The sequence below is a fragment of the Pleurodeles waltl genome, chromosome 1_2, assembly GCF_031143425.1.
Source record: "Pleurodeles waltl isolate 20211129_DDA chromosome 1_2, aPleWal1.hap1.20221129, whole genome shotgun sequence".
In the NCBI taxonomy this organism is placed as follows: domain Eukaryota; kingdom Metazoa; phylum Chordata; class Amphibia; order Caudata; family Salamandridae; genus Pleurodeles; species Pleurodeles waltl.
Window position 1 is genome coordinate 966468828 of NC_090437.1, and position 19533 is coordinate 966488360.

General features: G+C 45.5%; 1 protein-coding gene across 19 annotated transcripts in view; it reads left to right on the forward strand.

Moving 5' to 3' along the window:
• CLOCK (clock circadian regulator) overlaps nt 1-19533 on the forward strand; it is a 1126282-nt gene that overhangs the window by 1085653 nt on the left and 21096 nt on the right. For all 19 annotated transcript variants that reach the window (XM_069200997.1, XM_069201058.1, XM_069201081.1 and 16 more), the window contains one exon: nt 5446-5695. In XM_069200997.1, the coding sequence (XP_069057098.1) occupies nt 5446-5695 (250 nt within the window). The remainder of the gene's footprint in view (nt 1-5445; nt 5696-19533) is intronic.

Below are 19533 nucleotides of genomic sequence, written 5' to 3' on the forward strand. Positions count from 1 at the left end.
CTCCTTTTGTCTCCCGCATCGGGTCAGCTCCCCCATTAGTTAAGTCAGATTCTGAGGTCTTCAGCAATGTCTGGGCCCCACATCTAGATCTAGTTGTTTTCCCTATAGCAATAGAACAGGAGCGCAATCGTCAGGCACCAAAATGATCTATTCCAGCTCCCGCTCTGGGTCGGCTCAGTGTCAGAAGCACTGTCTGGGATGAAGCCAGAGCTCACTCCACCGTTGCCCCACTCCTGTGCCAGGGAGCCCAAGGTGTATGTGTTAAAGCTCACTCCGCAGCAAAGCCAGGGCCCTGCATTCCAGCGGGCAATTGTTCTCATAAAAGGGGGTTTGGTGGACAGAGCAAAACAATCCTGGAGTTCCCCCCCCAATGGGTATGGGCACACGCTGATCCGCTCCACTGGGCACTGATAACCTCTGAGTGCACTGCGGAAGCGGGCCAGTAGGAAAACATGTCTTACCACTCACAACTGGGCAACTAGTCTTGTGCTTCAGGATGGGTATTGGCAGGCGCAGGCATCCTCCTACATCTATCACCCAAGTGTCACTCATAGTACTAGTTACCCTGCTCCGCCCTCCCCCCCCTCACAACATGCTCCGTCCCCGGTAAGTGAAAGATAGTCTCTGGTGAGGACAATGTAGGCAGGTATCCCCGCTCAGGACTGCATGGTCGGAAGGATGTCACAGGTCCAGCAGCAGTCTCAAGCCAAGTCAGCTGTGATCAGGGTGTGTACCAGGGCGGCCGGCGCTGCAGGGGTTGTACTCGGGGCATTAATTGTTGATTACTCCGGCAGTTGCGACCGCGCAGGGTTTAGAGTTCCAGATTCCCCTCGTCACCACAGCCGCTGCTCCACGTCAATCTGGGTAGTAATTAACTATTTATTTCCTCGGTTGCCATGTCCGGGCAGTGCCAAAGCCTCCAGATATACTCTGCTGTCACAGCAGCTGCCTCTGGACGGTCAGAGCATTAATTAAAGATTTCCTCGGCTACATTGATCACATAGGGCAGAGTGCTCAGTATTTCCCTCCACTTCCAGGGCTGCCACACCATACCAATCTTGTGGGAAGCAGCGGGCCGCCGATCCAGCACGACCCTCTCTGTCTCTCCGATGCACCACTTTGTTAGCCCTTCCGTGTAGCTGGACGATATTGCCAAAGGCAGTGCTACTTTGCGGTGCGGCCTTACTCCAGCACTGCAGTCAAGATTCCAGTGAAGACCTGCTCTCCGGGCGATCAGCGGGCCGTGGGAGAGTACAGATAAGCACTCCTCCTCATGGTTCTCATCAAGAGGGGGGAGGAGCAGTGCATGTAATTTTGGGCATCCCAGAAATGTATGCCCCGGATCAAGGCAGTATTCTTGCAGGCCTCTTCATATCTCCTCAAAGCACGTCTAACTGTGTAGACATCTTGGCCACGCACCTAATGTTGGTCAATTCTTGCACTTTCCTTCCAGGATCCATATCACAGGTGACAAAAGGCTCAACAAAGAACAGGAAGGGGTTTTCAGAAGAGAAGGTTGATACAGTATGTACAGTAGCCTCACTCTCTCACACTTCCTCTGGAAAAATAAAATATCTGGTAATGACTCATGAGCACACACCAACCAATGGGGTGTAAGATTCCAGGGCCAACCCTACCACTTTTGGTAATTTTCAAGATGGTGGAAGTCTAGTTGGAGATTCCTTGTCTTTGAATTTTCCCAAGGTGTCAGACTGGATGTGGAAAATTTTCTGAGCAGTACCCATGCATGGCGTTAGGTGTTGTCGATCTGTTCCACGTCCAGCGGAGTCCACACCAGATACGACATCGCCGGTCCTATATAGGCACCATCCTGACACCCTCACGTCTGTTCTTTTCTTTCCACTCCTAATGCTGATCCAAAGAGAGCTAGCTACCCCTCAGTCACTTTTTGACTGGTCTTTTTTTTACTTGTTATGGAAGATTATTTAAATTTTAAGCTCCTGCTGCGTCAAGAACGTCATTGTGGAAGACAGGGTTTATGCCCTGCGGTTACTGTCATCTGACAATGTCAGTGACGGATCCGCCCCTTGTGTGTCTTTGGTGCCTGGACCACGACCACAACCATGCATCCGAAGGCTTTAAGGAAGCAGTCCCTGAAGCTGATGGTGGCCCGATGCTCGACTCCGCACAAGTCGAGGTCCTGGTCGAGAGGAAGGTCACAGGAGTGGTCTTAAAGTCCTCCATTGTCGTCATCCCACTCCAAGTCCTCGGGCAATTGGGTAAGTCGTGGCACAAGAAGAAAAGCAAGAGGTCAAAGTGTTCTTCCACTTCCTGTTCGTCAGCTGATGAGATAAGGAACTGTCAGCACTCTAGGCCTCATTCCGAGGAACCTGCACCTGGGCCAACTTTGCGCTTCACTGGGTTTCCGGGAGCCGGAGTAACCCCTGCCCAACTCTGAGAGTTTTACACTTTCTTAGTATATGGTTTGGCTCTCCCCTAGGGCCCTCACTATTTTCTAATACTTTTGCCAATGCTTGTTGTTTTTATGCTCCTTAATGATTGCTATTGTGTATATATTTAGTGTGCTTACTTACCTCCAGTTGGGGGACTGCCTGTTAGTATTCTAGTATGTGTTAGCATAATAAAGTACCTTTATTTTTGTAACACTTTGTGGTTCTTTCATGTGTGATAGTGTTGTGTGACTATAGTGGTATTGCATAAGCTTTGCATGTCTCCTAGATAAGTCTTGGCTGCTCATCCACAGCTACCTCTAGAGAGCCCTGTTTTGCTTGACACTGCCTACACCTCACTAATAGGGGATACCTGGACCTTGTATAAGGTGATAACACCATAGGTGCTCACCACACACCAGACCAGCTTCCTACAATCCCCTTTTTGCACCTCTCTCCGCGGTCTTGTTGTTTATCCTTTCTTTGGCCCAGTGGGGCTCTGCTATGGGCACTCCCAAAGGTTATTTGTCTGCCATTTCTGCTTTTTTTTGCAGTTGCGTGATCAGCCTTCTTTGTTTAAGTCCCACATCATACATAGGTTCCTTAAAGGTCTTACACATATCTTTCCCCTACCCCCATTCATTATGCCCCAATGGGATCAGAATTTGGTTTTGACATTTCTGATGTGTGCTCCTTTTGAGCCTCTCCACAATTGTCCTCTCAGGCTTCTCATTTTGAAAACAGCCTTCCTTGTGGCCATTATATCTGCCTGCAGAGTGAGTGAGCTGCAGGCATTGTCATCTAAGTCACCCTACCTTTCCATCTATCCTGATAAAGTGGTACTTCATACCAGCGTTTCTTTCCTGCTAAAAGTGGTTATGCCCTTTCTCGTATATCAATCCATCACCTTGACCACTTTTTACACCTCCCCCCCACATGCTTCAAAGGAAGAGAGACTCCACTGCCTGGATCCAAAAATACCATTGGTGATTTACTTTGATCGTACAAAAGAGTTCCGGGTGGATGATTAACTCGGTAATGGTTATGTGGGTGCGAAGAAAGGTTGGGCAGTGCTGAAGTGGACCTTCTGTAGATGGTTTGTGCCCTGCATTAAGATCTGCTACGCACTGGCCAAAATGCAACCACCTGAAGGTTTGCATGCTCATTCTACCTGAGCTAAAGCCGCGAGCACTGAGTTAGTATGTGGAGTTTCAAATACTGTACGTCTGTTTGGTAGCAATGTGAGCTTCTCTACACAAGTTTACCAAACACTACTGCCAGTTCAGTCTGATCCTTAAGGGCGAGTACTTTGCCAGTTCAGTCCTGCAGGACTTTGTAGTATAATCTTGGTTCGCAGACCCACCTCCTGGAATGGTATTACTTGGGTATCTATTATAAGGTAAGGAATCTACAACTAGAAGTCTCTGTTACATGAATAAGTTACTTACAGAACGCCTTATCTAGTAAATACATATTATAGTTGCAGATTCCTCACCAAACCACCCATAGTTCCCACTCTGCAGAGTGATTTTTGGAGACAGGGACTCCCCCTTAATGGCCTGATTTAGATATTGACCGGGAAGTTACTCCATCATAATGGTGATGAATATCCCGTCTTTCGTAATCTAAATCCCATAGAATATAGTGGGATTTAAAAGATTTTGGTGGACAGGATATCTGTCACCATTGTTATGGAGTAACACCTCCTCCAATTTCTAAATCAGGCCCTTACTTTTGAGGCACCCGTATTCAGTGTTCTTCATGGTTCTGCGCTTCTGCGGTAGAAAGTTGTGAAAAGAAACTGACGTCAGCAGCCTGGGTGGCGTACAACTCCGACGACGGATGCAGAGTCGATCAACACCACATAATGGCACACAGGGGGTACTGCTCAGAAAATTCTTCGGATCCAGTCTGACTCCTGGGGGAAATTCAAAGGTAAATAATCTGCAAGGCTTTACTGAAGGTAAGTAACAGTCATTTCATGCGAAAAAGGTTAATAGAATGGTTCACTCAGGTAAAAATGTAATTCAAAATGAGTTTTGTTGAGTTATCATTGCTTGACAATAAAACAACAATCACTTGTGTTCTTTTGATTTGTAATGTTCCCATGCTCCCACATTTTCTTCCTGAACAAAACATAGTGCACGAAAGTTATAGCGGCGTTATCGCTAGTATTGTCACATCTGTTAAGCAAAATGCCAGAAATGACATTAGATTATGCCAATGTAAATAACGTTTCATCTTGGCTTTCGTTATGCTTCCATCACATTGTTCAATCCTCACCAAGAATATGACGTGTTACATAAATAATGGAGTTAGGCCACCATAAAAGCTCCTCAGGACTGTTGGTTTGGAAATTGCTATAAAAATGTACGTTACACTTGCACGTTGCACACCTTATAGTTTCTAGGTGCAGTGTGACTCTCCGTTGGGTTGTGTGGGTTCCTTCGTGAGAGTTTAGGTGGGAAAAGGAAGACATTTATGGTCTTGTTTGCTCAGAGTTGGTTTCATGTATTTCACAGCGCTGGTAACTGTGACCTATTTACAAAGGTATTTTGAAGTACGATGATACAAGTTGCTGTATTATCCTTTTACATACCTTTTTTTTTATTGACCCCAAAATATCTAAAATAGGAATATTCATAAAAAATAAGTTCAAGTAGAACGGGCAGTGCTCTCTTTGCGTTTTTTTATAATACAGCATTAGATGTTTCTGGACTGAGTCACAAACCTATGTAAAATACTGCTCAGGAGTACTCCAAAATGCATTTGGGTTGGGACTAGGCCTTTGAGTGCTTATTGCATTAGAAATAATATTTGAAAAATTCTGTCCTTGATCTCTACCCAAGAAACTTGAGTTGCATCTATCCATGAATGTATACATGCAACTCTTATCTAAATTCAAATTTCGTGCTGAAAAAATGTTTATTTGAATACAATGTGTCATTTTGGTGCCAACTTACTATTAGGTATATTTTTCTATCCCGAATCTTTCCATGTCTACCACTATTTTTCATGTCTTCATCATTGACAGGTTTTCTCAAGGTCAGCAGCTGGTAACCAAATTAGTGACTACTCCTGTCGCATGTGGGGCAGTGATGGTGCCAAGTACTATGTTTATGGGGCAGGTAGTGACTGCTTACCCGACCTTTACCGCACAACAGCAGCAACCCCAATCATTATCTATAGCACAACAGCTGAGCCAGACAGAGCAGCAGCAGATCACCACTGTTCAACAGCCCGCACAAGCACAGCTGACTCAACAATCACAGCAATTCTTGCAGGTGAGCAGTGGTTACATTAAAATGTTGCACTCACATGTTATGCTTTGTATAAACTCCTAACAGCAAGGTTATTAATCAGATTCATATGACTGGTTGGTAATACAGAACTATTTTGTGATTGATACAGCCTAGATATTCCTCACCTTTTGACTAGCCTGAGGCGCCAGACTCCATCTGGAAACTTTGCAGTAGCTCTCTTGTCATGCTAGGTGGCATTAGCTCAGTCTGGGCATCAGTTACGCTCTGTACATGATTTAACTAGCGCCGTAAGCCTCAGTGCCTTGATATAGTATCCTTTTTTACACACTGTTTGTGGCAGATCCAGAGCATCTCTCCTAGTATTTTTTTTTTTAAGTTAAAAAAATCTAGTCTTGAAAGCCAGATAGTAAGTCACCTCCTAAAATACAGACTCAATTAACTGCCATATTTCAAAGGTGGCTGCCACATGTTTTGGTTTGCTAAGAAACACCACCACTCGGCTTCAGTTCGTTATCTCCCACCATCAGTTTGATTCAATCTAGCTCAAAAACCTTCACTGCCTTTCCTCCCAGATTTGGTTTCCCCATTTCAAATGGGCAGTCCATTACTCTTCCCACATTTTCCCTCCACTCTGTTCCACCAAGGAAGGAGAGGCTACAGGGGCCTGACTCTCGTATTGTGCTCAGTTTCGGTGTCAACAGAATCAAGGATGCCTAATGCATAGGCAACAGAATGGCAAAGCAGTCAAGAAGAGTATCCTGTCACGATGGAATGTGCTTGGTATTAAAAGTAATATGCTGTTGCCAAAATGGTGGCACCAAAGTGTGTCAGAGCTCTTTCTACCAGAGCAGAGGCATTTTTACTTGTGGTGACTAGAGGTTACCCATTGCGGAAATATGGAATGCGGCGACATGAGCTTCATTTCATACATTCACCAAGCATTATTGCATGGATTTGGAAGCGAGAAGGGATGGTTATTTTGCACATTCATAATTCAGGCCAGTGACCTTCAGACCCACCAACTGGATGGGTGTTCCTGTGGGATCTGTTCAAAAGATGAGGAAACCGTAGATAGATATATCCATGAGAAGAAACCTTCTGGTGGATACTTTCAATACCTGAAGATTCTTCGCTGATTCCACTCAACTCTCCATTCTTAGGGATGGTCATAGAAATCTGAATAATAAGGTTGCAATTTAGATTGTTACACTGCATGTCCTCTGTCGATTTATGGCTGACCTCTTCTCTGACTCTAAGATTTAAAAAAGAAAGGGATGAGGAACTGACGTTAGAGTGCCAGGGTAGTGCTTTATGGCTCCCGTTACGTCATGTCCAGACAGTAACTGACACGCTCGACTGAGCTCACCCTACCTATTGCACAGGAGAGTTATCGCAAAGTTTCTGTATCCAGTCTGGGGATACTGAACAGGAGAGGAATCGGTAAACAGATAGAGTATCCACCACAAAGATCATTGCCTAAGGTAAGTAACTCTTACCTCATCTGTACTACAAGCACATGTGCCAAGATGTAGCTATCTGGGATAATACTAAAGAGGTCACTGAAACAGTTTTGCCCATGTGGTTAAGCAGATTGCTGAAAAAGGAAAATTGTTTACTTTTATTGCTCTGCATCTCAGTAAGCTTGGATAGGTCCACTGTAACAGGAGATTTCCCTAAACTCTTGAAGTAGATCCAGAAAAACCTTTTTAGGAGTTACCTTTTTTGATACTATGTGAGCCAGTCAATCAATTTATTTGTATGTAGTTTGTTATAAAACCATTCCAACATCATAAACATGCAAATGAATATCATTAATATAAATTCTAAATCCTGTTACAAATTGCAACCGGAATTTTTACTCAAAAATAATAGTAATAATTAAAAAGTCCATCATCACCATAAAATTATGTAATCTAGTTAAGAAATAGTGTAAATCCTGTGGCAACCGTAACCGTTTCAACATCAGATGAATAATTAAAAGCGTTTTCCACAGTCCTTAAACTAGCTTGTTTAAAAAAAATGTTCGGAAACTCTTTCTTGTTTCAGGTACATTTACACAAGTGAACAATAAATGTAGTAATTTGTCTTGAAATGTCATAGTATAGGAACGATTTAGACACATCGGTTTCTGTTTGGCATTTAACAATTTTAATAAGAAGTGTTTTTCTCTTTTTTATTAAAAATCTTTTTATTTTGGATCAAATAACATTCATCCCAAATTGTTTTTTTTCTTTATGTAAACATTAAAGTGAGCTCTTATTGGATATATACTGTAACTGACGTACATGTTTGACAGTAGTAGAATGTTCATAGTTTCTTAGCAGGTCAATTTCAAGGTTATATATTTTAAATAATTGATGTATAATAAGCCTTTATCTTTGTATAATAAAATATTCACTCACGAAGGTATAATTCAAAAACACGCAGCTTCTGTATTGTGAAAATAATTTCTAGCCATATTTTGTGTCTGGGTGTTCCTTCTCTCTGCTCCCCCTTATTTTACAACCAGGCCATTTTTAAGACAAAGTGTTGCAATCATTGGCCTATTTAGGTTCCCTAAATAGGCCAATCTTTTTACAGTCATCTTCTTAATTCACTGCCCCTAGTAATTTGATGTGCTCGCTCACTTTCTTCTAGAATAAAAACCCCCGGCTGTGGCTTTTCCCCTCACCTTACTATTTTTTTGTGTATATTAGCTATGCAAAAAGTGTACACAGGGTAAACGCCACAATATTGACTACTCAGGGTCCTTTAACAAATGTGAAAAACCCTCCGTTATAGTGGGCTTGTTTGTGGTTTCAAATGTTAAGGATTTGTGGCAGGGAAAGGAGGACATACATTATACAGTATGTGGCACTGCAAAATGCATTGAGCTCCCATAAACAATTACGTTTGAGGATATTCGCAAACATTTTACAAGGGGTTTCCAGCCCCTAAAATGCAAAAAGACTACATTTCTCACGCAATACACCCACACACATATTAGGGTGAAGGGAAGCGGTTTCTCAAGGTGGAGATTATTGTCCTTGCGGAGTAAAAAGTAAATCAAGTGTAACAGTTCATTTCATATCACTTGTCATTTGACCATATGGAAAATTTCATCCAGTGGGAATTGTGCACAGGTACATTTTGCAAGTTGAACAGTTCTTGGAAACATTGTTGTAATATTTTCAGTACTCCTCCGATTCTTTGTAAAGTTTCTAAAACTCCCCTAATTTCAATATGTTAGTCTTCCTAGCCAAACATTCTTCAGAACACAAAGCTCTTCCATTGTATTGGATCTGTGTGATTTAGATCTCTTCTGATCTAGTGGTTAGGCTGCTGTTATGCTCATTAGAACACACAGAATTTGGCCATGGGTTGTTGCTACACAAACTCTTTATTCTTTTGCCTGGGTTTCGTAATATTTCCTGCTTGGTCGTTTAGCAGGGTTGAATACTTGCCCCTTTGCTCTTTAATATTTAATTAGCTGACTTTGATATTCATGTGCAGAAACTTAATAACCACTTCCTCAGGACAAGAGACCCTCGTATTCCTCTATTGTATTATGTAAATGACATATTTATTTCCCCTCGCCCTGGTTGGTTAGCAGAGGATTTTGCATTATGTGAGCTGTGTAGCAGGATCGAGAAATCCGCCGGGTCTTGTGTGAAGAAACCTGTGACGGGAGACAACGAGGTATAGATATGTAGACCTTTCAGAGAGCTCAGAAAGTATAAACCATATGCTATCTGATGGAGACTTCTAGTTGCACGCTTTATCTTGTGAATTTTCCCATGGCGTCAGTCTGGTTCTGGAAATGTTTCTTGATCAGTACCCCAGCGCACCGTTAGGTGGCGTCGATTGGCCCACTTCTGTCGTCAGCATCGTCCTTGCCTGATATGACACTCTGCAACTCTGATGTCAGTTCTTTTCCTTCTGTGCCAGACAGCTCTGATCCGAAGAGCGCTACCCCTCAATCAATTTTTGTCTGGCCTTTTTTGACTTTTTTGTCAAAGTTTTTTTAAGTTGTATAACTCCTGGTGCATCAAGAATGTCCTCTAGGAAGACCGAGTTAAAGCCCTGCGGCTCCTGTCTCGGGCGATGTCAGCGACAGATCCGAACCTCATGTGCCTTTGGTGTCTGGAGCGCGACCACAACCCAAAGTTGTGCTCCGAGTGCGGGCCATGAATCCGAAGGCTTTGAGGGAGCGTTCCCTGAAGCTGATGGCAGCCAGGCACTCGGCTCCGTGCAAGTTCCGATCTCGGTTGAGAGGAAGGTCTCAGGATCGGTCACGAAGCCCTCCATCTTCTTCGTCCAACTCCAAGTCCTTAGGACATTCGGGTAAGTTAAGGCATAGGAAGATATTGAAAAAGGCGAAACTTTCTTCGATTTTACCCCATCTGTCGGCTGATGAGGGAGAGGGAGTGTCTTTGAGCGAGGCCTCCATCTGCGTAGCCTTCATGTGGGATGACTTCTCACTTCCCTGAGTTCCAAAGAGCCAGAGTCACCCCTGCCCAGCGTAAAGAGTTTTATGAGGCCATGCGCCTCATCTTTGGGCATTCCGACTCTGCTGGCATGCCTTAGGGCCCTGCGGAATCGAAAGGGTCCCTGGCAGGTTCCGAGGGGTACCCATGGATCCATTCATGAATCCGCACCTCCTATGCCCTTTTGCAGTGCCGCCCCCATCCTCATTGCCGACACAGAGCCGGATTGGCGTCGTACGCCGCTGACTCTAGTGCCCTCAGGGGCCTTGCCCCCTATGTCAGATCCTGAGTTTTATTATTATAGGCTGGTGTAGGAAAATGGCTCCCTGTTGCAGTTACCCCCCACTTTTTGCCCTTTACTGATGCTGACTTGACTGAGAAGTGTGCTGGGATCCTGCTAACCAGGCCCGAGCACCAGTGTTCTTTCACTAAAAATGTAATATTGTTGCCACAATTGGCACACCCTGGCACACAGATAAGTCCCTTGTAAAATGTACTTATTGCAGTAAGGGCCCTTTGACCAGGGAAGGTCTCTAAGGGCTGCAGCATGTGTTGTGCCACCCTTAAGGACCCCTCACCCAACACATGCAGACTGCCATTGCAGATTGTGTATGTTGGTGGGGTGAAAAAGGCAAAGTCGACATGGCATCCCCTTCAGGGTGCCATGCACACAAAATACTGCCTGTAGCATAGGTAAATCACCCCTCTAGCAGGCCTTACAGCCCTAAGGCAGGGTGCACTATACCACAGGTGAGGGCATAGCTGCATGAGCAATATGCCCTTACAGTGTCTAAGTCAATTCTTAGACATTGTAAGTACAGTGTGGCCATATTAAGTATATGGTCTGGGAGTTTGTCAAAAACGAACTCCACAGCTCCATAATGGCTACCCTGAATACTGGGAAGTTTGGTATCAAACGTCTCAGAATAATAAACCCACACTGAGGCCAGTGTTGGATTTATTAAAAATGCACACAGAGGGCATCTTAGAGATGCCCCCTGTGTTTTACCCAATCCTTCAGTGCAGGACTGACTGGTCTGTGCCAGCCTGCTGCTGAGAGACAAGTTTCTGACCCGCTGAGGTGAGAGCCTTTGTGCTCTCTGAGGCCAAAAACAAAGCCTGCACTGGGTGGAGATGCTTAACACCTCACACCTGCAGGAACTGTAACACCTAGCAGTGAGCCTTAAAGGCTCAAGCTTTGTGTTACAATGCCCCAGGGCACTCCAGCTAGTGGAGATGCCCGCCCCTCTGGACACAGCCCCCACTTTTGGCGGCAAGTCCAGGGGAGATAATGAGAAAAACAAGGAGGAGTCACCCAACAGTCACAACAGCCCCTAAGGTGTCCTGAGCTGAGGTGACCCCTGCCTTAAAAAATCCTCCATCTTGATTTTGGAGGATTCCCCCAATAGGAATAGGGATGTGCCCCCCTCCCCTCAGGGAGGAAGCACAAGGAGGGTGTAGCCCCCCTCAAGGACAGCAGCCATTGGCTACTGCCCTCCCAGACCTAAACCCCCCCCCAAATTCAGTATTTAGGGGAACCCCAGAACCTAGGAAACTAGATTTCTGCTACCTGAAGAAACAAGGACTGCTGACCTACAAGCCTGCAGATAAGGAGGAAGACAACAACTGCTTTGGCTCCAGCCCTACCGGCCTGTTTCCAACTTCTAAAACCTGCAACCAGTGACGCATCCGACAGGGACCAGCGACCTCTGAAGCCTCAGAGGACTGCCCAGGACTAAAGGACCAATAAACTCCCGTGGACAGCGGACCTGTTCAAAACCAGCAACTTCTTTGCAACAAAGAAGCAACTTCCCAAGACTGCACGTTTCCCGCCGTAAGCGTGAGAATTCTCACTCTGCACCCACCGCCCCCGGCTCGAGATTCAGAGAACCAACACCTCAGGTAGGACTCCCCGGCGACTGCGAGCCCGTGAGTAGCCAGAGACGACCCCTCTGAACCCCCACAGCGACGCCTCCAGAGAGAATCCAGAGGCTCTCCCTGACCGCGACTGCCTGCAACAAGGGACCCGACTCCTGGAACCAGCACTGCACCCACAGCCCCCAGGACCTGAAGGAACCGAACCTCAGTGCAGGAGTGACCCCCGGGCGACCCTTTGCCTAGCCCAGGTGGTGGCTGTCCCAAGAACCCCCCCTCTGCCTGCCCGCACCCCTAGAGTGACCTCTGGGTCCCCCCATTGTTTTCTACCTGAAACCCGACGCCTGCTTTGCACACTGCACCTGGTCACCCCTGTGTCGCTGAGGGTGTGTTTTGTGTGCCTACTTGTGTCGTCCCCAGTGCTCTACAAAACCCCTCTGGTCTGCCCCCGAGGATGCAGGTACTTACCTGCTGGCAGACTGGAACCGGAGCACCCCTGTTCTCCATAAGCGCCTATGTGTTTTGGGCACCTCTTTGACCTCAGCATCTGACCGGCCCTGAGCTGTTGGTGTGGTAACTTTGGGGTTGCCTTGAACCCCCAAAGGTGGGCTGCCTATGCCCCAGGACTGAGACTTGTAAGTGTTTTATTTACCTCCTAATCTACCCTTTACTTACCTCCCCCAGGAACTGTTGATTTTTGCACTGTGTCGACTTTGAAAATAGCTTATTGCCATTTTTACAAAGACTGTATATGATATTTTATTAAAAGTTCCTAAAGTATCTAAATGAAGTGCCTTGCATTTAAAATAATAATAATATAAAAACCTATTGGCCTGGAGTAAGTCTTTGAGTGTGTGTTCCTCATTTATTGCCTGTGTGTGTACAACAAATGCTTAAAACTACCCTCTGATAAGCCTACTGCTCGACCACACTACCACAAAATAGAGCATTAGAATTATCTAATTTTCCACTATCTTACCTCTAAGGGGAACCCTTGGACTCTGTGCACACTGTTTCTTACTTTGAAATAGTATATACAGAGCCAACTTCCTACAGCTGGGTTACAGTGAAGAAAGGAAGGGGTTGCTGAACCCTTTAGAATACCAGCTCCAATACCCCATGGACTGGCATATGGACCTGGGTGAAGCCAGTGGACTGGATACCTCCCCAGATACTGGCATGCTCTCTCCCCTTACTGTGGCTATGGAGGAGGGTGCTTCATATTCAGTGGTGGTGCAGAGACCAGCTGAGGTCTTGGACCTTGAGCTGCTTTCAGTGGCATTCAGGACTTCTCTCCTGACAGAGGTGCTTCAGCTTGGGGCTTCATCCTCTGAACCCCTGTTCTACTCTAATGAAGCCCTTACAGGCGTCCTTCTGGGTCCCGGGTTCAAACCCAGCACAGGGGCTCCTGTGAGCAGGACTGTTGCCCGCCACCATCGCGCTGCCTTAAGACCCAGGTTTCCTAATGCGACACCACACCCCTGAGAGCTTGGTTATCCAAACCTCTACTTCCCAGGGTGCGTTCCCTTCCGCAAACCCACATAGTGAATCCAAGAGGCTGGACACACTCAGGAGGAAGATGTTTTCTTTCACCAGCCTAGCATTGCAGTCTGAACCACATGCCTTTGGGCCATTTTTCCCACAGGCTCTGGGATACGGTTGCACAAGTGCTACCACAGATCCTGGAGGAGGCCCAGGCTGTACTTTTCAAAGCATTTGTTGATGGGAGAGGTACAGCAAAGTTTATGATCCGATGTGGACTGGACATAACCAACTCACTTGGCAGAGCAGTTGAATCGACAGTAGCCCTTAGGTGCCACGCATGTTTGGGAACGTCTGACTTTTCGGGGGATGTTCATAATAACCTAATTGACATGCCCTTTGATGGCACCTGTCTCTTCAGAGAGAAAGCTGACTCGACACTCTAGCGCATCAAGGATTCTCGTGGTTCGTCCATGTCCCCGGGCCTTGCTGTGACCCCTCGTCCCCCACTGTCTGCTTTTCACCTCTTTCATGGCCAATGAAGGGACGCATAGCCACCATGTTGTGCATGCTGCCCAGCCTCTGTGTGGACGTGGACGTGGGATCCACTGTCCTCATGGATCAGGGAGCCTGCAGTCTGGCCAGTCCGCCACCTCCCCCCTTTGCAGCTGCTTTCAAACCTTCCTAGTCTGACACTTCCCCAACACGGACCATTCGGAGGCAGGATCCACAGTCAATCAGCTCAGACAGATGAGTTTTGCAGATAGTCCGAAGGGGCTACTTCCTCCCTTCAAAACTGCACCTCCATCCATGCCACCTTCTTAAACATGTTGGAGCTCAGGGTGATCTGACTAATGTTGAAGGCATTACTTCCCTCTGTCAAGGGGAAGTTAGTGCAGGTGTTCACAGACAACACCACCGCCATGTGGTACTGCAACAAGCAGGGAGGTGTGGGGTCGTGGACTCTTTGTCAGGAGGCCCTGTGTCTCTGGACATGGCTGGAACAGCAGAGCATAACCCTGGTGGTTTAACACCTGCCAGGTTCTCTGAATGCCAGGGCAAATTAACTCAACTGGCTTGTCAAGAGTGGCGTCTCCATTTGGAGGTGGTGCAAGGTCTCTTTCAGCAGTGGGGAGCACCTTGGTTAGATCTGTTCCCCTCCAAAGAGAACATGCAATGTCAGTAGTATTGCTTGTTGGAGTTTCCAATGCAGCAATCGCTATGCAACGCTTTTTGCCGCGAGTGGAGCTCAGGCCCCCTGTACGCCTTTCCGCCCATACAACTCCTACTCAGAGTTCTCAAGAAGGTCAAGAACGACGGGCTCAAGTAATCCTTGTGTTACCGGATAGGGCACAGAGAGTCTGGTATCCCCAGCTTCTGAAAATAAGCATTGATCCTCTGATCAGGCTGCCCTTTAGGGTGGATCTCCTGTCGCAGCACTAGGGGAGGGTTTTCGACCCAAATCTGCGCCTTCATGCGTAAAGATTGAGCAGTGACGGTTGACAGCTTTTGACATTCCTCCTGAAGTCTGTAATGTTATTTTGGCAGCCAAAGGTTCCTCCACAAAAGCGGTATACATCTGCCGTTGGCGAAGATTTGTAAGATATTGTACAGAGAAGTCTATAGATCCTCTCTCTGCTTCTCTATCTGATATTCTTCTTTTCATTCTTTCTCTTGCCCAACAGGGCTCCTCTTTGGGCACTCTGAAGGGCTATCCCTCTGCTCTGTCCGCCTTTCTGCGGCTGCCTGATCAACCCTCTCTGTTCAAGACCCCTATTGTAAATACGTTTCTTAAAGGGCTTATACATATTTTTCCCCCTATGCCCTTTGTGGTGCCTTAGTTGGGATCTTAACCTAGTTCTCAATATCCTTGTGTGCTCCCTTTGAGCCTCTGCACCACTGTCCCATCCGGTTGCTTACGATCAGGAGAGCCTTCTTAATTGCAATAACATCTGCCTGGAGGATGAGTGCTTGCTATCTGGAGATTATACGTCTCCTTTCCTGATGTCAGCAACTTGTTTTTGGAACAATGGCGCTTTTAGCTTGCTAAGCTTGTAAATATTCACATTAAAAGTAGCTATTTGCGGCCACATTTTTGCTACACGTATCTTCCTTGTGGGGTAGAATAGAAGAAGTTACAGTTTGAGAAACCGAAATTGCATAGGCAATGGCAGTCTTTATACCGCAGCAGCTTTGATCGTTCAGAACCACATAACTTTCATTTGAAAGTAAATGAAATACCAGACAAATCAAAGGGACTGGATTACCCTTCAGAAAGCACGCCAGGTTGGCAACCTCGGCGTTGCAAAGGCCGTGCGAGGACACTTGCTTACAGATCACTGAATGACTAACAGTAGTCTCACATTCGCTTCCACTAAGAAAGACCTCCGTTTCGCCATACAGAAACCTGAAATTGAAAGGCAACTCCCACTCTTTGTGTATGTAACTGTCTCCTAACCGCTCATATCTGCCCACAGCAAGATGTTTCAAACATTTCGTGAAACTAAAAGTGGATATAGGCACATATATAACTCCATGTATTAAGCATACCACAGTGAAAGGCAACTTTTCTAGCTTTCCGATATTAAGCATTGTGTAAGTAGCTTCCTTCATAGCCATTATCTATTGTTCTCTAGACAAACTAAAAACAGCAAAAAGATCGCTACTGTTAATGTGCTTCCATGGCACACAGCCATTTTTCAGAACCTGCAGTGTCCAACCTAGCTACATACTAGAGCACAGCTGACTTTGCCCATGTTGTATAATATACATTTCCCCATAATTTGCTGTGTTCGTATACACATCTTCACTTTCAAAAACAGTGCAGTAGTGTAGCTCAGCAAGCATAGAATCAACTGTCTTAACATCCCAGTCATCAGAAACAACACCAGGTGTAATTACATCAGTCAATTATATTTTAAACACATGTGGAATTTGAATGACCTCAGTAGGACCGTATATATTGAAGGGAACTTTATCCCGAACATCCCATCTGGAATAGGAATTGCTGAAATGTTCACAAAGGACAAGTCTCTTCTAACTTTATGGAAGCAAAGGTAAGGACTTAAAACCTCTTCCACTGGCTCAACAGCAGCGCGTTCAAAAAGATAATGCCCATTTATCAAAAGAAAGAAAACAATGACAAACCCAATCCATAATAGAAAGGCAAACAATGTCAGTAATATTCACAAATAATACCGTGGATAATTTAAATAGTTATTTTTATGCCATATGTACAGCTTACGTGTCTTTGAAAAACTTTCCGTCTCAAAATTAGATGAAGTTGAAGAAAAAGTAATCAGTGTCAATGAAATAACCAGAAGCAGTCTGTGCAAACACAGGAGCTGATATAGCGTTGGTGGATGGACCCACTTCTTGTGGTGGTTCATAGTAGACTAGTTCGTCCCTCTGTGTTGAATTGTAGTAGTATTGTTCCATAACTTGGACAGTTCTTGTCAAAGAAGTTGTAACAGGAATCAGCAAAAGCTCATTCTCCACCCTCCCCATGCTCGGGGAGGCAATAGTAGCATTGTTGCTTGTGATTGTAGTTGTAAAAACGTTGCTTAGTGCTTGTAGAGGTATGTCCTATTGGGTTGAGAGGGAAACGAATACTACTCAAGGGACCTATGGGTCTACTGTGCAGAATTGGACACATGGTGCAATTTGACTTTGTCAATGGAGATGAATCTGTTCCCTTTGGAACCAGGCAGCGGTGGTATGATCATAGTTCTGGTACTGTGATTTCCCAGGAATGGAACTGGTACTCTGTAAGACGGACAAATTATTTCTTCACAGCAATTTTTTCACAAACCTGATCCGGACTTTGAGAATCCAGCCTGTAGATGTTGGTGGTGAATCCCTTATTCCCAAGGTGGCAGCACAGGCAGATGAATTGTCAGCTCAAAATTGTTGTAGTTCCTGTAAAACCGCAACGCGTTCATTTATGTCAAATGATGTGTCTGCCGCCACCATTCCCGGACCATCAAGATCTGGGACAAGCATAGGTATCTTAAACAGGATCTCATATGAAGTACACCCTCCCAAGGGCTGTCTTGGAAGATTAGTCAGGGCTCTCTGGACCCCATATTGGTGATGAAGCCAACTACTGTCTGAACCTTATACTCATGCTGTTCAGGGCTGCCTTAGATCTCAGTTCCTCCTCTCCACAACACTGTTACCCTTGGGATGATACGGTGAAGAGTAATGGAGTACAACACCTATTGTTCCCATGGTGTCCCTGAATGCCCTGGAAGCAAAGGCAGGGCCCTGGTCCAAGTGGAATGATGCAACAACATACTTACTGATAAAGACCAACAAGTCTTTAATAACAGTTTGAGCGCCAGTTGGCCATTGTGGCCATACCCACAGGAATCTAGAACAAGAGTGTACAGCATCTAAGATGTATTTGTATGCACCATGAGGTTGTAAGGGGCCGCAGTGGTCGATACACACAAATTGTAGTGGCCTGTTGGACACTAAGCTGGATGTCTGCGGTGAGCATTTGATGTTTAAACCCTTTATTTGCTGGCAAATGTCACAACAAAGGGCATATCACTTGGGCTGTTTGTATAGACCTGGCCACCAAAAGCGTTTCTGTAAGAGAGAAATAGTGGCCGCCACTCCTGCATGAGCAGAAGCAGCTCTCTCATGTGCTACTTTAATGAGATCTGATCTCTGGTCTTGGTTGGGAATCAGGCGATCTCCCACCCGTAGAATGGATGCAAAATCAACATTTTGTGCATTGATATGATATGAATATTTTTTGGGAAATGCTTTTGGCAAAGACTGGCCGTCAACCGAGGCTATCACAGCAGCTAGGGTCTCATTGTCTAACTTCGTATGAGAACGAGTTATTGCAGTAACAGAAGCCGTAGCAACTTCAGCTTGGCAGCTTCATCAGCCAGAGTCTTTCCTACATGTACTCCTACACGTTGATGGCCCAATGTATGTACTATATGAACCTCCGGTATTCTGTCCTTAAAATCAGCTACCCTCCCCCACAGAGTTCTGTGTTTGATGGTGTTCCCCTTGGAGTCTCTGAAACCATTTACACGCCAGTGATTAGGATAATCATTGTAGGACTGGACACAATAAGACGAATCAAACACTATTGGTGTGAGCTGTCCAGGATCCGGTGCCAGGATAAAAGCCTTGAGCTCTGCCAGTTGTACTGTGCTGTCCACTAGGGTCTGCGTGTATGTATTCTGAGGATGAAAAACACCATCCCTCATCACACTACTCCTGCTGCGCAAGCAGCTGAATATTGATGTTTAGTGTCTACAGCTGGCTGTGCTGAACCACCAGTGTATATGACAGTTTGGTATTGATCAAGTGGCAAGATGTTATTAAGTGTGGGGTACTCCTGTTCATATTGGAGGAATTCTCGTGTTTGTAGTTTTGGATCAAAAATGTAGTCAACATCAGTGGCAGTCAGAGAGGTTGCCCAATGAATTCAGCGTGAATGAAGTGCTTTAGTGTTGGGAACGCTAGCTTTGATGACTGCCTCTAAGGCTAGCACCGACGTAACAACAATAATGCGTTTCCCATGGGCAAGTGGCCTCTCCTTAATGACAGCCATCTGTCCAGCAGTCAGAATTTGTTCTGTGGGTGCACAACGTTGTTCTGCATTTGAGTACAAATGTGATTTGTATGCTATGGGTACTGTGTCACCCTCATTGAAGGTGACATAGGTAAACCCAATGGTACCAGCAATTATTCTGATGACCAAGTTTGCTATGTTGTCACAGGTGTGTAAGTGTTTTGCTTCTAGCATATCTTGCCGCAGCCCTCTAAGGATGCATGTATGTTCAACTGTCTAATGTCTACTTGAAAAATCTGGATGTATTAAGTCATAGAGTGGTCTTATGCGTTGAGCATAATCTGGAATGTATGTTCTGCCAAAGTTTCTCCAGAAAGTCTGGGGCCAGACACTTGCCTTCATCTGATAGCTCATATCCCAAACACAGGACACTGAGAAAGGCTATCTTTGTTTTCTTGACATTAAGGGGGTTATTCTAACTTTGGAGGAGGTGTTAA